At 42.0% G+C, this 17,674-nt stretch overlaps 1 protein-coding gene across 2 annotated transcripts in view; it reads left to right on the top strand.

The window, feature by feature from the left end:
• DCBLD1 (discoidin, CUB and LCCL domain containing 1) overlaps positions 1-15,596 on the top strand; it is a 47,569-nt gene extending 31,973 nt beyond the window's left edge. The window contains exons 7-15 of one of the 2 annotated variants that reach the window (XM_032684314.1): positions 2,186-2,226; positions 3,518-3,733; positions 5,289-5,419; positions 7,163-7,310; positions 7,399-7,515; positions 9,020-9,110; positions 10,126-10,175; positions 11,732-11,851; positions 14,326-15,596. In XM_032684314.1, the coding sequence (XP_032540205.1) occupies positions 2,186-2,226; positions 3,518-3,733; positions 5,289-5,419; positions 7,163-7,310; positions 7,399-7,515; positions 9,020-9,110; positions 10,126-10,175; positions 11,732-11,851; positions 14,326-14,843 (1,432 nt within the window). In that variant the 3' untranslated portion in view covers positions 14,844-15,596. Of the gene's footprint in view, positions 1-2,185; positions 2,227-3,517; positions 3,734-5,288; positions 5,420-7,162; positions 7,311-7,398; positions 7,516-9,019; positions 9,111-10,125; positions 10,176-11,731; positions 11,852-13,038; positions 14,026-14,325 lie in introns of those variants that run through there. The other variant, XM_032684315.1, reaches the window with a different exon arrangement.
• The last annotated feature ends 2,078 nt before the right edge of the window (positions 15,597-17,674 follow it).

Genomic DNA, 17,674 nt, shown 5'->3' with positions numbered 1-17,674 from the left:
GATTTAAATTATTTAGTGGCTTGAGCTGAAATTGACCTCATCAAAAGCTGGTGCTGGAGTGCATCGAGCTGTTAAGTATCTGCATTGTTAACACGGAGTAGGAGTTACTGCTCGCTTGCCCATCATCCTGGGAGAGCTGACCTTTGCCTCCGCACTCCATTTTTCAGTGCGCTTGTTACGCACCAGCATCTGTGAGGTTTTCAGTTCTCATGATCCACGCGTGGACCTGCACCCAGAAATGCTGTAATGAAGACCAAGTGGCTGAATTTATTGGGCAGTTCTGCTGTCCAGTACAAATACATGAGGGTTTAAGCTTGTGACGTGGCCTGGCCTCTCACTATACATCTACGCACATGAAATCATTTGTCTTTGAAAACGCAAGATACTGTGTGCTTGTGAACAGAGAAAGATGAGATTTGGGGTTAACTTTCACTGCTTAGGAAAATCTTGCTTGAGACCAACTCTGGAAAAAAAATGTATTTTATATTTATTTATTTTACTTATTATGGGAAGTTAGCATCCTTTTTTTTGCAGAGCTACTGGCACAGGTCTTCTATGTAGTGCTGCCACTAGTACTGTTAGAAAGGCAGGATCCTGAAGGTTGTCAGGAAAATGAGGAGCATGGGGTGATACCCTTCCTTAAAGGACAAAGTGGAATTTGTGTGACGAATGCCAGTTGTCACATTAGGAAACTGATGAATTACCACTTACTGAATTACTTTTTCCTCTTTAGTGAATTATAGCAGAAGTATTTCAGCTTGATTTCATAGCTTTATAGACCTTAGAAATGCTAATCTCCTCCCTTTATTTGCTAAATTTGCTGCTCTCTATTTGAAAGGGATCTGGATGACTTTTTTATTACAAAGCTTTATCATATTCAAGGAGTGCCGTGATTGCTGTTTTGGGTAGGTTTTACTGATCACCATAGGTGTTTATTTTCTTCTTTTCTCTTGAAATGGACTGCTTTGCATTCACTAAGAAAGCAAAAAATATTTTGGCTCTGATGTTGAACTGGTTTGAAGTGAGCAGAGTGCATCTGATTGCCCCCGAGGATTGCCTGGGGGGAAGATGTGGGAGGGAGGGCTTGTGTTTCCCCTTCTAGCTACATGCCGCCTACATGCCCAAACAAATCAGCTCCCACCCAGTGCTCCCCATCATCTCTGATGGGCTTCGTTTGCCTGTAGTCATTAGTTTTCCCTCACTGACAGAAAGAGGCAGTGTTTTTATTGACCTTGACATGGGACTACTTTCCTATTCCCCATTTGCAGTACTCTCAAAACATACAGACAGTGCACACCGTGGTTAGCCTGCAGACAGTACCTCGGGGGGAAATTTTCCTGGTCAACAACAAAAGGGCAGCCTGAAAGGGAACTGTCTTGATGCTTAGTGCAGAAGTTGTTTTACTGCTCAGTCATGCTGGCCAAGGCTTTTCAAAAGGGGCAAGTGATGCATGCAGCTAATTGAAGTGACGGTCAAGGGGTCAGATTTTTAAGAAATCCAAACTAATTTCACGTTAAAACCCAGGCCTTCCTTTTTATTAGGCAGCCAGTCAGCGTCATTGCTTCTGGAATGAAACCTCAGGGGCATTTCCTTGGGAATCAGAAAGTGCTCCTTGGGAGGCCAAGGGAAGCTCAGCTTTCCCTCACAGTGATGATTTTATCTTGTCTTGCATTGTGCAGGCCTGTGTGGAGTGGCCCAAGAAATGGCTTTTCTCCTGAAGCAAAGCAGTCCATGTCAGAAGCAGGAAGAAAAAGAGAGCCATAGATGTGGTTAATGGAGCATAAAGAACCATTCCTGATGGGAGATGTTGGCCATGGTTATAAAGAACTGGTTCCCACCCAGATTAAAACAAGTAGTTTTCATCCAGTGGCATCCTATGACACACCTGTAGCCCAAGCAGGAATGGCCAGACCTGGTGTGGTTTAGTTGCCATCAAGTGTAACTCCTTCACATGTAGCACGAGTAACAGGTTGATGCAACAGGAAGTCACTTTAGCATAACAAATGTTCAAATCCATTTAAAAAATGATTAGAATTCAGTCACAGTAAGAGATGCACTAGAGTGCAAAGAAAGCGGCTGTCTGGCCAGAGACATTTTACTGGATAAACAGTGATTCTGAAACTGTACCTCAGCATTCCTGTGACCACCTCATGAAAGGCTGAATTACCTTTTTCTTTTCTTACAGTGGTTCACTGTCAGATAAGCGGTTTACATTTACTTCAAATGGTAAGAACAATTGCTTTATTTTTAGCTATTCATATGTTACCTTTTTATTTAAGTATTTTCTGCAAAAGTTTTGAAAAATGATCAGGAGAATGTCAGGCTGTGTCTAGGAAGGATGTTTTAGGACAGCAATTTTTTAAAATTGGTAAGTGAATAAAAAAATTGAAGGGATGTGAAGTGAGCTAGAAAAAACCCAGAGAATATGTGCGGTCATACGCACATAGACAAGAAACAGAAATAGTATTCTGCTGTTGCATTTCTAGTGCCAGCATATGAAAAATGGCAATCAGATAATCCCATTTTTATGTACTTTTGGCTACAGAAAAATTAAAGCAATTTTTCTTCAGACATTTATAAATTTCATCTTCATCATACAAGAAGAGAAAAAAAACATAGGAGGAATGAAGATATATTTATATTGCACTGATATAGAACGAGTTTTTGTTTATGACTTTCCAAGATGCAAAACCCTCTTTTTAATCTGTCAAGCTGTTCATTTGCATAAAACACAGCAAAGAGGGGAGAAAAGTTCACATTCATTCATTTGAATTATATTTTACTCATTTGAGATAAAATCATTTACTATTCCACTGAAAACTGAAAACGTGTAGAGCATGTATAGGCCTTTAAATCTGCCAAGGAATTATTTTTAACTTCATTGAAACCATATTCCACTGGCCTGTTTTCTCTGAAGAACCTCGATGTGCAAAAATTTTGTGGGTTCTTTGGTGGAGTTTGTAATACTTACCTGCAGCTATTATCTTCATGATATCATGTCTTGGCAGCAGTATCAAGGAACTTCTCTAATGAGTAACTTTGCTAGCCCTAATTGCAGGTGAGAATCATGAAATATTTACAGTAAAGTGTTCCTTTCAGTACAGTGCCTTCATCTGTGAAATGTTTTGTAGAGCAGAATTAGTTAACACCAATCTCAAAACATAAATATTATGTTTCAGAAGGAAAATTTAAAAATAAAAAGAGTCTTCACAGGAATGAGACAAAAGTGCAGAGATTAAAAAAACAAAATTGCAAAAATAGCAGATGTAGTCAGAAGGTGTCTTGTACGTAGGAGTTAGACTGGTAAAGGAGAGGGACTGCACCACGCTGGTACTGGATCATCCACTACAAATTCTGGTAAACACCACAGCTAATGGAGAGCATCAGGCTAGCAGTAGATTCAGCAATGTCTGATTTGGCTGTTGTGGGTGGTCTTTAAATGTTGCTAGCCTAATATAAAAATATCCTGTGAAAACACAAAGTAACTCCTTCTGCCTGTCTGTGTGGGGACTCCTAGGCTGCAACAAATCTCTCAGTCTGGAAGAGGGATTCCTCTCCAAGAGCCAGGTTACTGCATCTTCCTACTGGGAGGAGACCAACGAGTTTGGGCAACTATTCCAGTGGTCTCCTGACAAGGCTTGGCTTCAAGTCCTGGGATTGGCTTGGGCCTCTAATCACAGCAGCAATCGTGAATGGCTGGAGATAGACCTGGGAGAGAAGAAGAGAATAACAGGTATGTCACTGTCTGGTTATTAGAAACTGGTGTTGCAGCTGGAGAACAAAATGAATGCAGCAGAAAAGCTAATAGTGCACAAATGCAATGTTTCTTTTGTTAAATGTAATGAAATGTTCTGCATTCAGGAATATTATTTTCCTATTTAAAAAATCTTGGCTATTTACAAGACTGGTCTTCCTATGGAGATATAGTGTTCAACTCAATTGTCATGTGTGTTTGATCTATAAACATGTTGACAGAACAAAACACACAGGGACTGGTAGAGCCTGGGTGGATGATAAACAATTGCTTAGGATCTGTTAAAGATGTAGTTCTGGAATCAATAAGAAACATGAAAGTCATAGCCTTTGAAACAATGGTCCAGGTGAAAGAAATTCCTGTTTCCATCTCCTGATTTAGGTGTAAAAATGTAAATTACAGTTGCTGCTAAAGATGTAAAGATGGTTGATACGGACCATAATACCAAAAAGCAATTATCATTTCGGAGTCACAGAATCACAGAATAGATAAAGTTGGAAGGGACCACAGGGGGTCATCTGGTCCAACCTCCCTGCTCAAGCAGAGCACATGGCACAGGATTGTGTCCAGATGGTTCTTGAAGATCTCCAGTGAAGGAGACTTCACAACCTCTCTGGGCAATATGTTCCAGTGCTCTTTCACCTGCACAGTAAAGAAGTTCTTCCTCCAGGTGAAGGCTGGTGAAGGGACTCGAGCACAAGTCCTATGAGGAGAGGCTGAGGGAGCTGGGGTTGTTTAGCCTGTAGAAGAGGAGGCTCAGGGGAGACCTCATCACTCTCTACAACTACCTGAAAGGAGGTTGTAGTCAGGTGGGGGTTGGTCTCTTCTCCCAGACAACCAGCTGTAGGACAAGAGGACATGGTCTTAAACTGTGCCAGGGGAGGTTTAGGTTGGATTTTAGGAAGACATTTTTTACAGAGAGAGTAATCAGACATTGGAATGGGCTGCCCAGGGAGGTGGTGGATTCACCATCCCTGAAGGTTTTTAAGATGAGACTGGATGTGGCACTTAATACCATGGCCTAGTAACCACAGGGGTGTTGGATCAAGGTTGGACTTGATGATCTCAGAGGTCTTTTCCAACCTGGTTGATTCTATAATTCTATGATTCTTATTCAGGTGGAACTTTCTGTGCATCAGTTTCTGCCCATTGCCTCTTGTCCTATTGCTTGGCACCACTGAGAAGAGCCTGGTTCCCTCCTCTTGACACCCTCCCTTGAGATGCTTATACACATGCTTATACAGATGCTTATACACTGAGAGGTTCCCTCTCAGTCATCTCTTCTCGAGCCTGAACAGGCCCAGCTCTCTCAGCCCTTTGTGCTCTGTTAAAAATATCCATGGCTCTGACAATTTAAAACTGATTTCCATTCTTCATCCAACTTTAAGCTCAATTTCAACACAGTTTGAAAAATAAATTAAGACCTTGAAGGCAAAATTTTCCAAATTGTTTTGGCTTCTGTGTTTGCATTTGAAAATGTTCCTTTAAAACAGACACCTAGCAAATGAAAATGTTTTTTGCATCTTGTCAAAAGGGATTAAGACCACTGGTTCTGGATCCACGATGCTGAATTTCAACTTTTACGTGAAGACATTTACAATGAACTATAAAAATAACAACTCAAAATGGAGAACTTACAAAGGGATTCTGAGCAACGAAGAAAAGGTAAGGGAAAGTGAGAAGGGTAGGAAAACACAAAGCTATAATGTGTATGCTGCCTTGACATTGAAGGGCAGGCTTTCACTGTCAAGAAAGGTTAGGAGTTTCAAACTAGTCTCAACTTGGGTTGTCTTCACCAGTGTAATTTTTGCCCATGGAGTAGTAGACAGTGAGCTTGTCAAAACAAGCAAGTTGTCCAGGGATTGATGAAGTTGTGGGACACACACAGGGAGGCATGTGTATGTCCGTATCCTTCTTTCAAAAAAATAGTGTAATGAAAGCTGTACAGCAGGCTGTTTGGGCAAGTCTTTAGCTCAGCTCAGCTTTTGCCTGTGCTAGTAATGCTGTACCAGTGCAGAAGCATAGGTCGGCACAGCACCAGCAAAGCTGAGGCTCACCTTCAAATGCATGTGGATGGTCAATCCACCGCCCCCGCCAAATGAAACAACTCCCTCAGGTAAAGCGCAGGGCTGCTGCTGGGGTTGTGCCTGTGGCTTCCACAGTGCCCATGTTACCATCGCCAGGGCTACACCACTCCCCAATCCTCACTGGTGGGACTCTTCTGACACAAGTGGGCACAGCCTACGTCTGTTAGGAACTGGTGTAACAGAATGTAAAATATACACTCTTACACTAAAATACCCAACAGCTTTCACAGACTCTGTGTGACTTTGGCAATGAACATAGAAAAGAAGTGTAACAAGTTAATGCAGACAAAAGCTGTGCTGCACAAGTTTGTCTGATAACATTATCCCCTGAAAACCTCATGTTTCCTTTCAAACAAAAGAAACCCCAAAAGCCTCACTTCGTGTCCCTACAGTGTTCAAAGTCAGACCTTCACTTATCATTTCTGAGAGAGTTCAGTTTGCTTAGGAGAAGGTTCTACCTGGTCCTCAGTCCTGATGACAGGTTTTAAAAATTTGGTGGAGTTGCAGAGAGATTTCCTGCTAGCTCTGATTTTCTTAGCTTGCATGGCAAGGAATTTCATTGCCCAACATTAACTGGTTTAATGTTTTTTTTAAACATTAAACTGAGGGGATGTTGGCCCAAAAAGTGACAAATCAACCTAGTAGTGGCTGAACTGCAAAGACTTGTGGTTTTCCACAATGACTTGCTATATGCAAATAATCTTATTAAAGTATTATGTATGATCTTAGTTTCAGCTAAGGTGCATGACAGAACCTGTCCTATCAGAACCCTGTGTGGCCTAGCATTTTATCTAAGATATGCTGAGCTCTCTATCTCATCAGGCTTTTAAGTTTTTCTAGATCATGCTGAAGCATCTCTAAGAATTAATATTGCAAGGACTACTGTTCTGCACAAGGGGCTGAGCTGATTCTAGGAAATACTGTATAAGTGCAATAACAACTGCATAGTTAAAAGTCACTCTTCAGTTCAGTTTTTTCTTTTTATGTCTTTATCCCCTGTTCCCAAGAAAGGGTGCTGTTGTGCTATTAAATAAAAAATGATAGCATTATACCAGCATACATTAACTAAAAATTACACAGAATTGAAATGGTGATAATCTTTCTCCTCCGAGCTAACAGAAAAATGTGATCATCTGGCAGAACTGAAAAGATTATTTCTTTCTTTCCAGAACTCTCAATTCCTAAAATCTTGTGTCTGAATCCCAGATTATCAATGTATTAGTTTTAGGATAATGAAAATCTTTGAAGATGGATGTCAGGAACACTTTGAAGAAAGAGACTTTCAAAACCAAGCAAACAATGTGTGCACATTTCATTGCAGGTATTCCAAGGCAACTCCAACTCTGGTGACATAGTACGCAATAACTTCATCCCTCCAATAGTGGCCCGTTATGTGCGAATTATCCCTCAGACTTGGAACCAAAGAATAGCATTGAAGCTTGAGCTGATGGGGTGTCGAATAATGCCAGGTATGGGGTAAGCAGTGGTCCCCAGGCATGGTGCCTCTAAAACCACTGTGCTACCCCAGTGCCACTGATGCCCCCTTCTCTTTTGCAGCTAACAGTTCATTTACGCATTCAATGTGGCAGAAACCAAGTCAGAGCACAGAAACCTCCCTTGGAAAAGAAGACAGGACTGTTACAGAGCCCATCCCGTCAGAAGAAACAAACTTGGGTAACACTACCTAGTGCTGCGTTTTCTCTAGGATGCACCATGTCTTCAGTCCACCCTGAGTGAACTTTAAACTTTCTCACAAACCAAAACTTTCATTTTCCCTTCAGACTTTAATGACAGAGAGAAGAGGGAGGAACATATGTTCTTTTTGTCTTAAAGCACAGAAAGAGATCGAAAGCCTTAATTTTCCTTGATGTGTTAACATCAGGCTTTGGTTTCCCTGTCCTATTGGTTTATTTGCCATGCTTGGTGGGTTGCTCAAGGGACTATAGTGAGCACACAGCAGCAATTTTTGAAAGAGCTCTTTCTCACTATTTTCCTATATTTTATGATTTTTTTAAATTATAAAAATTAATTAAAAATGTGAGGTAGCGGTCTCACAAAAATGTTACCTTCTCTCTACACAATCATGAGAGCCCTCCCAGAGAGGGTCCCCAGCTAAAAGCAGCATACAGTAGTGCACAGTTGTGTAATTAAACATTTTTTCATAATGCATGTGTTCATGGGGGCTCAGACCACCTTAATTTGCATACTTCTTCCTGAATTTGCAGTCTTCATCCTTTAATGCTGTGGAGCTAGCATCTAAGATCTTAAAAAGCAAACAAACAAAATTTAGTGCTTATACTGACTGTTTGGTGGACCCACAGCCAGGCAGGCATTACCAGATCTACTGTACCAAATGCTTCTACTCACTAGATAACTGATAGTTGCAGGAATGGCTCTGTGAAAAAACTGGTTGTAGAAACAATCACTGTAATAAAAAAAACATTCTGAAGCTCTTGCCAAGAGCAAAGAAGCTCAATTCATCTGCGCAGTGGCATGGGTAAACCATATCCATGTTCACTGAAAATTAAATCTACTGAGATTTCATCTGCTAAATTGTAAATACCCCGTGGACACTTGTACTACCTTATTGTCACAGCTGGCAAGTGTCTGTAGAAACAGGGGATGAAACACTCCTGACACAAGAGCCACCCCACTGCTGATTTTCAAATCCCTGTGCTAAAGCATGTTGTGTTAGAATTTAACAGGGGCTAAACAGGTTTTTCCCTAGATTCACTCATGGAAAGCTTTGAACTATTTTGACTGAAATGTTTCCGTCTGTTCCACGAGCCACATACTCAGCATGTAAAATTGCAGCCTTGTTTGGCAGATTTATAAGCAACTGCAAACAAAGTGTGTGTAAGTGGCTTTTTAAAAGTCATCTGGTGTGTAATAAGAAAGAACTGCTCTTTGTAAGGATGCATATAGATGCCAAGTCAAGTGTCACCCTTGAGAAAGTATATTCAAGTCTTTCATCTCAACATTGTTCCACGTAGGTACATGGCAAGAAAATGTGGCTGAGGAGTAGTATTTTAGTTTTATAGATGTACATTTTTATGCTCTCTTCAAGGAGCATTCCTGCAACATTATCTACTTTTTGCTGCATTCTCTGTAGTAAAAATTTTATTATCTTCAGAGTAATTTGCCTTCTAAACTTTTATCACTTTTTTTTCTCATGCAGGTTTAAAGCTTACAGCTATAATTGTCCCCGTCCTCATTGTGCTGTGTCTGTTCGTGTTCTCTGGAATTTGTATCTGTGCAGCCCTACGCAAGTAAGATATGACTTTTGTCACAAGAGGCATTTGTGGGTACCTAGCTAGCATGTCCAACTTTGTGCCCTCTTTCCAGAGCCTCTTTACCAGGGAGCTGGGAATTGATCCTGTTTGTCAGTCCTCCTTTTAAGTAGAACTCACGTTGTATCTCTGTAAATTGTATTTCTTATCGTATGCCTCCCCTAGTCAGAGTAAAATGAAGGTAAAGCAGGTCAGAACTGCGCACCCCAATTTACAGTCCAAGGTAACCAGCTGTTCTCTTCAGCCTACATATACCCAAAAATACTATGGTGTAAAGCAATCGAAGACAGAATGCTTTCCACACCAAAGCCAAGTAAAAATTCAGTGAAGGGAAGATTTCAGCTATCTATCTGGATCATTTTCTTTTATATCCCTCCAGTTGTGTTTCTGCTTCTCAGTGCCTTAAGTCAGAGCACTTAACCTAGCAGGCTGAAAGCAGAAAGAGCCCAGCTGTAAGGAGTTGCACACATACACTGGGGTTACTTCAACTCACAAGTCAGAGGACTGGAAGAAGCACTGCTAACTGTGCTTCTTGCCAGATGCCCATTCATATGAACCTGCACTTGCATGTAGAGCCAGAAAATATTTCTGTCAGCAGATGGCAATTTGGAAGTATAAGCAATGCTTTGGTGATGCTGCTTCATCACCAAAGTTGCCTTGGATTCCCAGTAAATCTATAAACTAGCCAAAGAATTCAGAAGAGCAGACACAAACATAGCCTGGGTCTATGGACATAGAGACATGAACACATCAAATTGATGAGTGCCAGTCCTAGACATTTGAGCACCAGCACTCACAGCTTGCACACAGATGGGGAAAAAGAAAATGTCAAAGTGCTGGTTTGCATGCCTGACGTTCTGGTAAACACCAGCCTCCAGGAACTTGAAATGAAGCCTTGTCCTCGGCCACTAAACACAAAGCTCTGCTGGAGCTAATGCATGAAACTGAAATGCTGTGAGTACAGACATTCATAATTCCTTTTCTCTCCTGGCAGGCGAGAAGCCAAAGGACTTTCCTATGGATTATCCAGTACTCAGAAATCAGGTTAGTGGAGAATCATGCACTTCATCCTGTCCTGTCCATTGGGCCAACAGGAAGGGGGTTATGCAACTAAGCATTTAATGCTTGTGAAATAGCATCCACATATCCTCATTCAAATTCACCTCTTCATACAAGGGAAATGGCAAACGATAGTCCCACTTGTGTCATCCTAGTACAGTGCCCTGAGAAACAATACAATTTGGTTTCTATGACAGAAAGGCAATTAACAAAAGATCTATTATACAGAGTGCATAAATTAGCATGTAAGAGTGCTCCCAGGTGCCCTCCTTTTCCCTCCCTCCTCCAAAATACCTATTTTGCAGAAAATTGCTGCTTTCCTTTTCTTTTCCCCGCAGCAGGGAGGATTGCCTTTCTTCAAGAGAGCAAGGGATAATCATTTTTTATGGCTTTAATATTCTTATCTCACTGCCCTCCCTGTTTGGGACTGTGTTTATAAAGCTTAACAATACTCAACTGTACTTCACGTGTAAAATCCAAATGAGGGATTGGCTTGAGAACACTGCTTTAGGAGATGCCTGCAAAACCCCGATGAAGTATTTTCTTTGTCTTGCTCAATAACACTTTCTGGAGTGGGGTCTCCCATCAGGGTCTCCCGGCAGTTGAGGTTTAGCTGTTTTTCCTGGCCAACCAACTTGATAGATATCCTTCCGAACCTCGGCTTTTTGTAAAAAAAGAAACCACTAAGCAGTTCATATGTCTCTTGACAAGTGTTTTGCAATAGCTCAGCTGCGAAATTTCATCCCTCAGCAGGTGCTGACGTCAGTGAAAGGAATGTTGTTCCCCACTGCAGCTTGCCCTCACTAGAAAATTAATTTGTACTTAACATCATATTTGCTAATATGATTTTTCAAGGTCACATCATAATCCTTTCTCACTTGCTAATGAGGACAAATCCCAAGAAATTGGAGATAGCCTCTTACCCAGTCAGTTCATTTGTTGCATGCGTGCTTCATAAATCAAGCTCCTAAGCCCTTGTGAATCAAGCTTGGGACTTAGAAAGCTGGTAGTCAAACTCACCCCTCCACAGACCTCCTGTTGCCAGCTCCAGGGAAGTGCCTGACATTGTGGAGTTTTTTCTGTCTCACAAGGATGTTGTAAGAACAAATGAACTGATGAGTGCAGATGCTCAGATACCAACAAAATGAAAGCCACACTGATCTACTGAAAAAAAAATTGTGCATTATTTTTGCCACATAATCAATGCCATAAGACATAACTGATTTAAAGCTAGTGTTTTATCAGTATACCTTGTTAAGGCATCAATGCAGGCACATACAGAATCTGAGCCCTCCTTGACAAAAAATCCTATGTAAAGATTCATTTTCATTTGGAAATCCCAGTTGATGAATCACTTTTTCCTTCACCCTCCATATTTAGGGGGGTCTTTTTACAAGCAGCCTATTTTAGCCTTGGTTTTTAACTGTTTAAATATATATTGACAGCAAAGAGAACACCAAATATTAAACTTCCTGGTAAATCCTCTGATTCTAACCATTTAACTTGTTGATAAGCCTTCTATTTTTATTTCTTTATCATAGGTTGTTGGAAACAAATCAAGCAGCCCTTTACCAGACATCAGTCAACTGAATTTACCATCAGCTATAACAATGAGAAGGAAACACCACAAAAACTGGATCTGGTCACCAGTGACATGGCAGGTAACAGTTGCTTCCCCTCATATGCATTCCTTTTGCTCCATGTGTGGAGCAGGTAATGGAGAGGGATGGCCCAGCAATATTACAAGCTCCAACTCTTATGCAAGCTGAGGCCCAGGAATAGATTTATCCATGTTCATCCCAGATATGTAGTGAAGCAGCTAAGTATATTAGGGAGGGAAAGACCGCTACTTTAGAATTTTTTTCTTGGAGTTATTGGAAAGATTTTCTGACTCTGAAATGCTGGAAGGCACTCAGGCATGGATGGAATGCAAGAATATGCCTAGGATAGGATCGTTTGCCTTTGCTGACTAATTTTTGTGTTTCTATTTAAAAACAAATGCTCCTGAAAATGGAACAAAATATAATGCCCCTTTCTGCTGAGCAAATAGAAAAATTACTTAGTTGGTTTGTGGTGGGATTTCCTACCCAGCTGGAAGTTGTGCTGAGATCCCGGTGCAGCTTTCCTGGTGCTGAACGATCTGGGAGATGAGACCCCTTGAAGTGGAAGCAGGTAGACTGGAGAGAAGAAAAAAGCCAGTGCTTCTCTCCTGTGCTACCTTAGCTCTAGGTCACTGTTTGGATAGAGCAAATCCCCACATCAGTACTATTTGCATTCCAAAGGGATGATTTTTTAATTCATCCTCTTAGCACATCTTATCCCCGCCTAGTCTAGTCTGTCTGGTAAGGCTGGTGAGAGCAGCCATTTCATGAGATCAGTGATCAGCAATCTTGCAGAAAGACTAGTTTGCTGTTTCCAGCCTCCAGACCTCAGAAATTCCTTAGAATTTCTTCAAAGTGTTTGGCAGAGAAATACATTTAAAAACAAATGGATGGTTACTGTAATTCCATATGGTGCTACCCTCCATATCTTTCAAAGACAGTTTCAATCATTTATAGAAACTTTCAATATAAATATGCAGAGATCTATAAAGCAGTTTTCTATTATGAAGGAAAGAGAATGAATAAAGGTTGCTCAAACATCATGGTTATTTGGCTCCCTTGGCCACGCCTGGGGAGTTTCTGCTCTATCCATCCTCCCCTCCTGCTGTGTTTGTGGGAAGTCTTAACTCTCAGCCTGGCCCAGGCAGCTTCCCAGCCTTAGCCTTTCATTTACAGTCTCCTTAAAAATAAGAAACATGAAATAAAAATGTGAATGCAACTCAGAAAATTTAATAATTTAATTGCAGAGAGCACACAATTTGCATATAGGTTATCATGCTACATGGAATTCCCTCACTTCAAATCCCCATCTGCCTGCTGGCTCCCAAAGGCAGCCAGGAGCAAGTCGAGATGCTGCATCCTGAGCGAGAGATTGCTGGGGATGGCGGCAGCGATGCGGAGGAGAGCTGCACCACTTACTTAGTGAAATATCATAACACCTTCACCCTCCATGCTGAAGTTTGGGAGTTAGCCAGAAACTGCCAAAAAGATTCACAGGACATATGGGATCGAATTCAACGCTCATGTCATATGAACCACGATGCCAGAACAGAAACTGAGCTAACTTCTTTCACGCCTGCATCAAAACACGATACTTTAGCAGTGTCATTTACTAGAACTGTTCAGGCCACTGTATGTATCCACATGAGATTGTCACCAGCGCCAAAGTGAGAAAGTTAGAACACTGAATTTTCTCATAATAGTATTACTGGATTTTTTAAAAAAACTTTTTAGTTCAGACCTCCTCCTTACATGGCAGTCTGGCATCTGCCTTGACTAGAGGCGCAAACAAGCAAATCTTGAGGCCGTATTTCCTCCATCTCACTCCTTGCTCCTGCTCAGGCCGTTTGTCTGTCGCCAGCTGTATCCCTGTCATCCCCCTTCACCAGGGTGACTGCCCAATTCCTCTGGGAGCACCAGTCCTGCTTCTCCTCCCACACTCATTCCCCCTGGCATGCCTGCAGCCGTGCGAGCTGGCTTAGTGTGTTTCACACTTCTACTGACTCTCTTGGCTGCCGTTTTGCCTAACTTCATCCTTCTTGTCAGTCAGCTACTGTGAGATGCCTTTTAAATAAAGCAGTCTCGTTAAGAATCCTGGGTATTCTAATTGTTCCAAAAGTGGAACACTTGTTGTGGAGAACTTCTCCCCTGAAGATCTTCATGCAATGTCCTTTGTCCAGTTTGGTGCTAATATTTTGTTGACTTCACTTGTTTTTCTAGGGCTTTTAAGTATATTCCAGAAATGTTAATTTATTTAGGTGGGTAGGTGGAGAAAGGGAGGGAGGGAGTAGGAAAAGGGGTGGCAGATTGGAGTTCCTCTGTGGAAGAGCTTCTGCCATGTTCTACAACGCTTGCTTACGGAAGGAGTTTACAGGATCAGTGCTGCGGAAAGGTTTTCTCATAATCCCCAATAACCACACAATTGATATAATAAATGAGTAGTTTTTCATCAGAAAATACATATCTATGCGTAAGTATTACATACATAAAATAATCATTCTGTGCCTTATTGAGCAGTTCATGCTTCCTTTTAGATTATCAGCAGCCTCTCATGATTGGGACTGGGACAGTAACACGTAAAGGATCTACTTTTCGACCCGTGGACACCAAAGATGAGGGAAGAAGGGGGAGTTCTGAGTCTGAAAATCACTATCGCTGCCCTCACAGAGCTAACCGGCATGAATATGCTCTGCCCCTGACCAGCCAAGAGCCTGAATACGCCACCCCCATCATAGAACGGCACATAGCAAGAGAAAATAATTTCCCTTCTGAAAATGGCTACAATGTTCCTGTTGTCTCATCTCAGATACACTCCCTCACTGCTGGCAGCTTCTCCAGTTCATGTAAAACTGACACCAGGAACGGAGACTATCAGACACCCCAGAGTGTCATAAACTATGACAAACCCAAAGTTAATGGTGTTCTGACCTCTGTGAGCTACAGCACAGACTACCAGAAACCTCAGCAAAATGCCCTTGGGAACGAGGGTTACTCAACACCCAGAGACTGCCTAAAACCCATAAGTCAGACAGCAATGACAGCTCTCTTGTGATTTGCTGAGCAGGAGAGGTGTGGTGCACAGGAACATCACTGCACAGCTTTCTGAAGCGAAAACAGAGTTTGGAGGGACTCTGCTGTGGGAGGCAGAAGGCAAACAAGCCCTGTGTACATAATATTGCTGTCTTGCTGGGTTCTGACATCTGAAGAAAGCATATGCTGTTTATCACTGTTTGTAGCAAGAGAGATGTTATCAGTGAAGACTGTACATCTTATTTTCTGTAACTGATCTCAGTGCTCCATTTGCAATGTGTGCAATTTGTACATAGCTTTTATTTAAGGAGAATTTCTTAAGTTTCCTTTTCACCTGGGGGTTTGAAAGGACTGCAGAAAGGCCTGTTTAAGAAAAAACAGGCCTCCTTTTCTCTCTTTATTTTACCTGCTGCTGTACTGGCAGCTGTAAATGGTGTATCTTATGGTTGTGGTGATTCATCTCCTTTCCTATGAAAACTGAAGATAGGGCATCACTGTAGTTCTTTCTGGGAGGGTAGAAGTTAAACTACTTGAAGCATAATGTGCACAAGAGAAGGCAGCTGAGCATTTAAATACTGTGCTCAAACCCAACTTCCCAGCTGCTTTTTTAGCAGCAATTCTCACATGCTTTAATTTGATCTAGCATATGAGCTGAGCCATCTAACTTGCAATTCATGTTAGAAATAAGTAGAAAGGCTGAAACTGGTTTTGGGTTCAAGCCATAGTGATCACTCTACAACAGAAAAAAAAAACAACCAACAACCAAAAAACCAAACAAAACCAAACGACAAATCCAACACCAGTTAATCTGGTTTTGTTTCTTTTTTTATTTAGGAAGTGTGCATGGAACCAAAATGTGAATTTACAGCTGAGAATGAAATCCTGTTCAAGCCCTAGCTGACCTTTTTGCTGCTAAACTGTAAGGACATTTGTTCCTTGGCACAAAGCAGCAAACTTCCTAAACTCTTCATTGCTCCACTAGGTATTTTTCTGTCTTACAAATTTAGTGTAACATTTCTACTTGAAATACTTCAACTAAGTAAAACAGTGTGTGTACTGTTGCAGTTAAATTTGCTAGACAGTGGATCAGCACCATTGTTTTCAAATAATTTTTCTTTTGCAGCTGATGTTCCCCTTAGTTCTGTTTTTGGACAAACTTGAAAAAGTGTGGGGATGGGTGCAATGTATCGCACAGTAGCTGGCTCCTCTTTCAGCAGAGGCAGCGTTGGAGCAAAACAGCTTCTGGTAGCAACTGGGACCATCTGCTGCCCTTCTACCTCCAGTGCTTGGGGCATTTCTCTGAATTCAAAAGCTTGTCCTGAAGTGTCAAGAAGTGATAAACTTCTGTGAAGAAAGAATGGTGCTATATTTTAAGCACAAGGTTGGGAAACGAGACCAGTAAAACCTGAGCTCTGGGAAAGTCACTCTTCGAAAGCCCCCCATTTCCTTGTGTGTAAATGGGATAATTTGCAAAGGATGCAGCCAAGATTATTCAGTCTGTTTGTAAAGTGCTTTCAGACCCTTGGGTGGAAAGTGCTGTCAGAGGACAGACTGGTTGCAGTGATACTACTCATGAATACTCTAGCCATACCTGAACTTGAGGCAAGGTATGAATGGGTTCTTTGCATACGCGTGTTTTGTGGCCCCGAGTGGTGCCGTTCCCCCACGCCGCACCGTGCATGCAACTCCTGCGCAAAGAAGAGTCAAGGTAACCTCGTAGCCTTCCTGTGTTTCCTGTCATTACAGTTTCTGTGAAATGTCTAAAACACCTCAGGTCCTGAAGTGAAACAGCAGCAGCCTGTTTGTTAGACTGAGCTGGGCGGTGTTGTTTACCTTCTGTTGTTTACATGTCTGTGTAAATAAAGAACACTGGTATTTGTAAATCAGTCACACGGGCCTGCCACTTAACTCGGGCCTGCCACTTAACTCAGAGACTTGATCATCGCTGCACACCCACTCTCGTCACATATGCTGCAGGGTGAGAAAAAAGAGTACTTTACGCCCTGCAAAAGTGCCAGTTGTGCTGCCGCAATTCACAGTCCCAGTGTGACTGGCTAAAAAAAGATTCCCTCAGTGCCCCATTTAGCCCAGCTTTTCTGTCCATAAGCTCTATAGAAGAAGAAGCCACAAAATAACGTCTATGCCCAACCCTGCTGCTGGATGCATATAATTGAGGAAAGGATGAGGATGCCCTCCTGATGAGCCTGAAACCAATCCTCCACCCACGCAACTAATTAGCCTCACTTGACAAACAAGTCAGCAATCAGGCCTACTCCCCACGAGGCAGCTAAATAACACAGCAGTGCAAGGGACCAGGCAGCAGATGACACTACTTGTATTCTAAGGAACTTTTCCTATGCTTCTGCCACATGCTTGGTGCATCTGCAGCATGCTACAAGTGTCAAAGGGTTCTTGGCAGCATATGCCCATTTCTGCTGTCATTCAAACACATCTTAATACAGCTGGTTTAGCCTAATGAAAAGTTGGGTCTCAATTTGCACCTTCCCTTCATTCCCCTCACCTCCCCACCCTCCAGAAAAACCCTGCAAAGATGGCTTAAAATAGATCCCCAGACATCTCCAGCCTCCCTTCAGAATGGCTTGGTGCCAACAGAGATGGAGTGACTGCTGAGGGTGGCTAACCTAAAAAGCCTCAGCTTCTCCACCTTGGCCTGGAAAACTTTTAGTGACCCTAGCAGCAGACATGCAAGGGAACTTCTTACCCATGTAGCCTCTCTATCCTGACAGTGGTAGAGATACAAAATCCTACTGTAGGAAGGAAAGGGGAATGCCTGAATCTTACCAGTGCTAGTGCTCATCCCCATGCTCGTCCTCTGAATGGCCTCTTTCATAC

The sequence above is a fragment of the Chiroxiphia lanceolata genome, chromosome 3, assembly GCF_009829145.1.
Source record: "Chiroxiphia lanceolata isolate bChiLan1 chromosome 3, bChiLan1.pri, whole genome shotgun sequence".
In the NCBI taxonomy this organism is placed as follows: domain Eukaryota; kingdom Metazoa; phylum Chordata; class Aves; order Passeriformes; family Pipridae; genus Chiroxiphia; species Chiroxiphia lanceolata.
The sequence above is the reverse complement of the archived record's forward strand: the minus strand, read 5'-3'. Positions and strand labels throughout refer to the sequence as shown.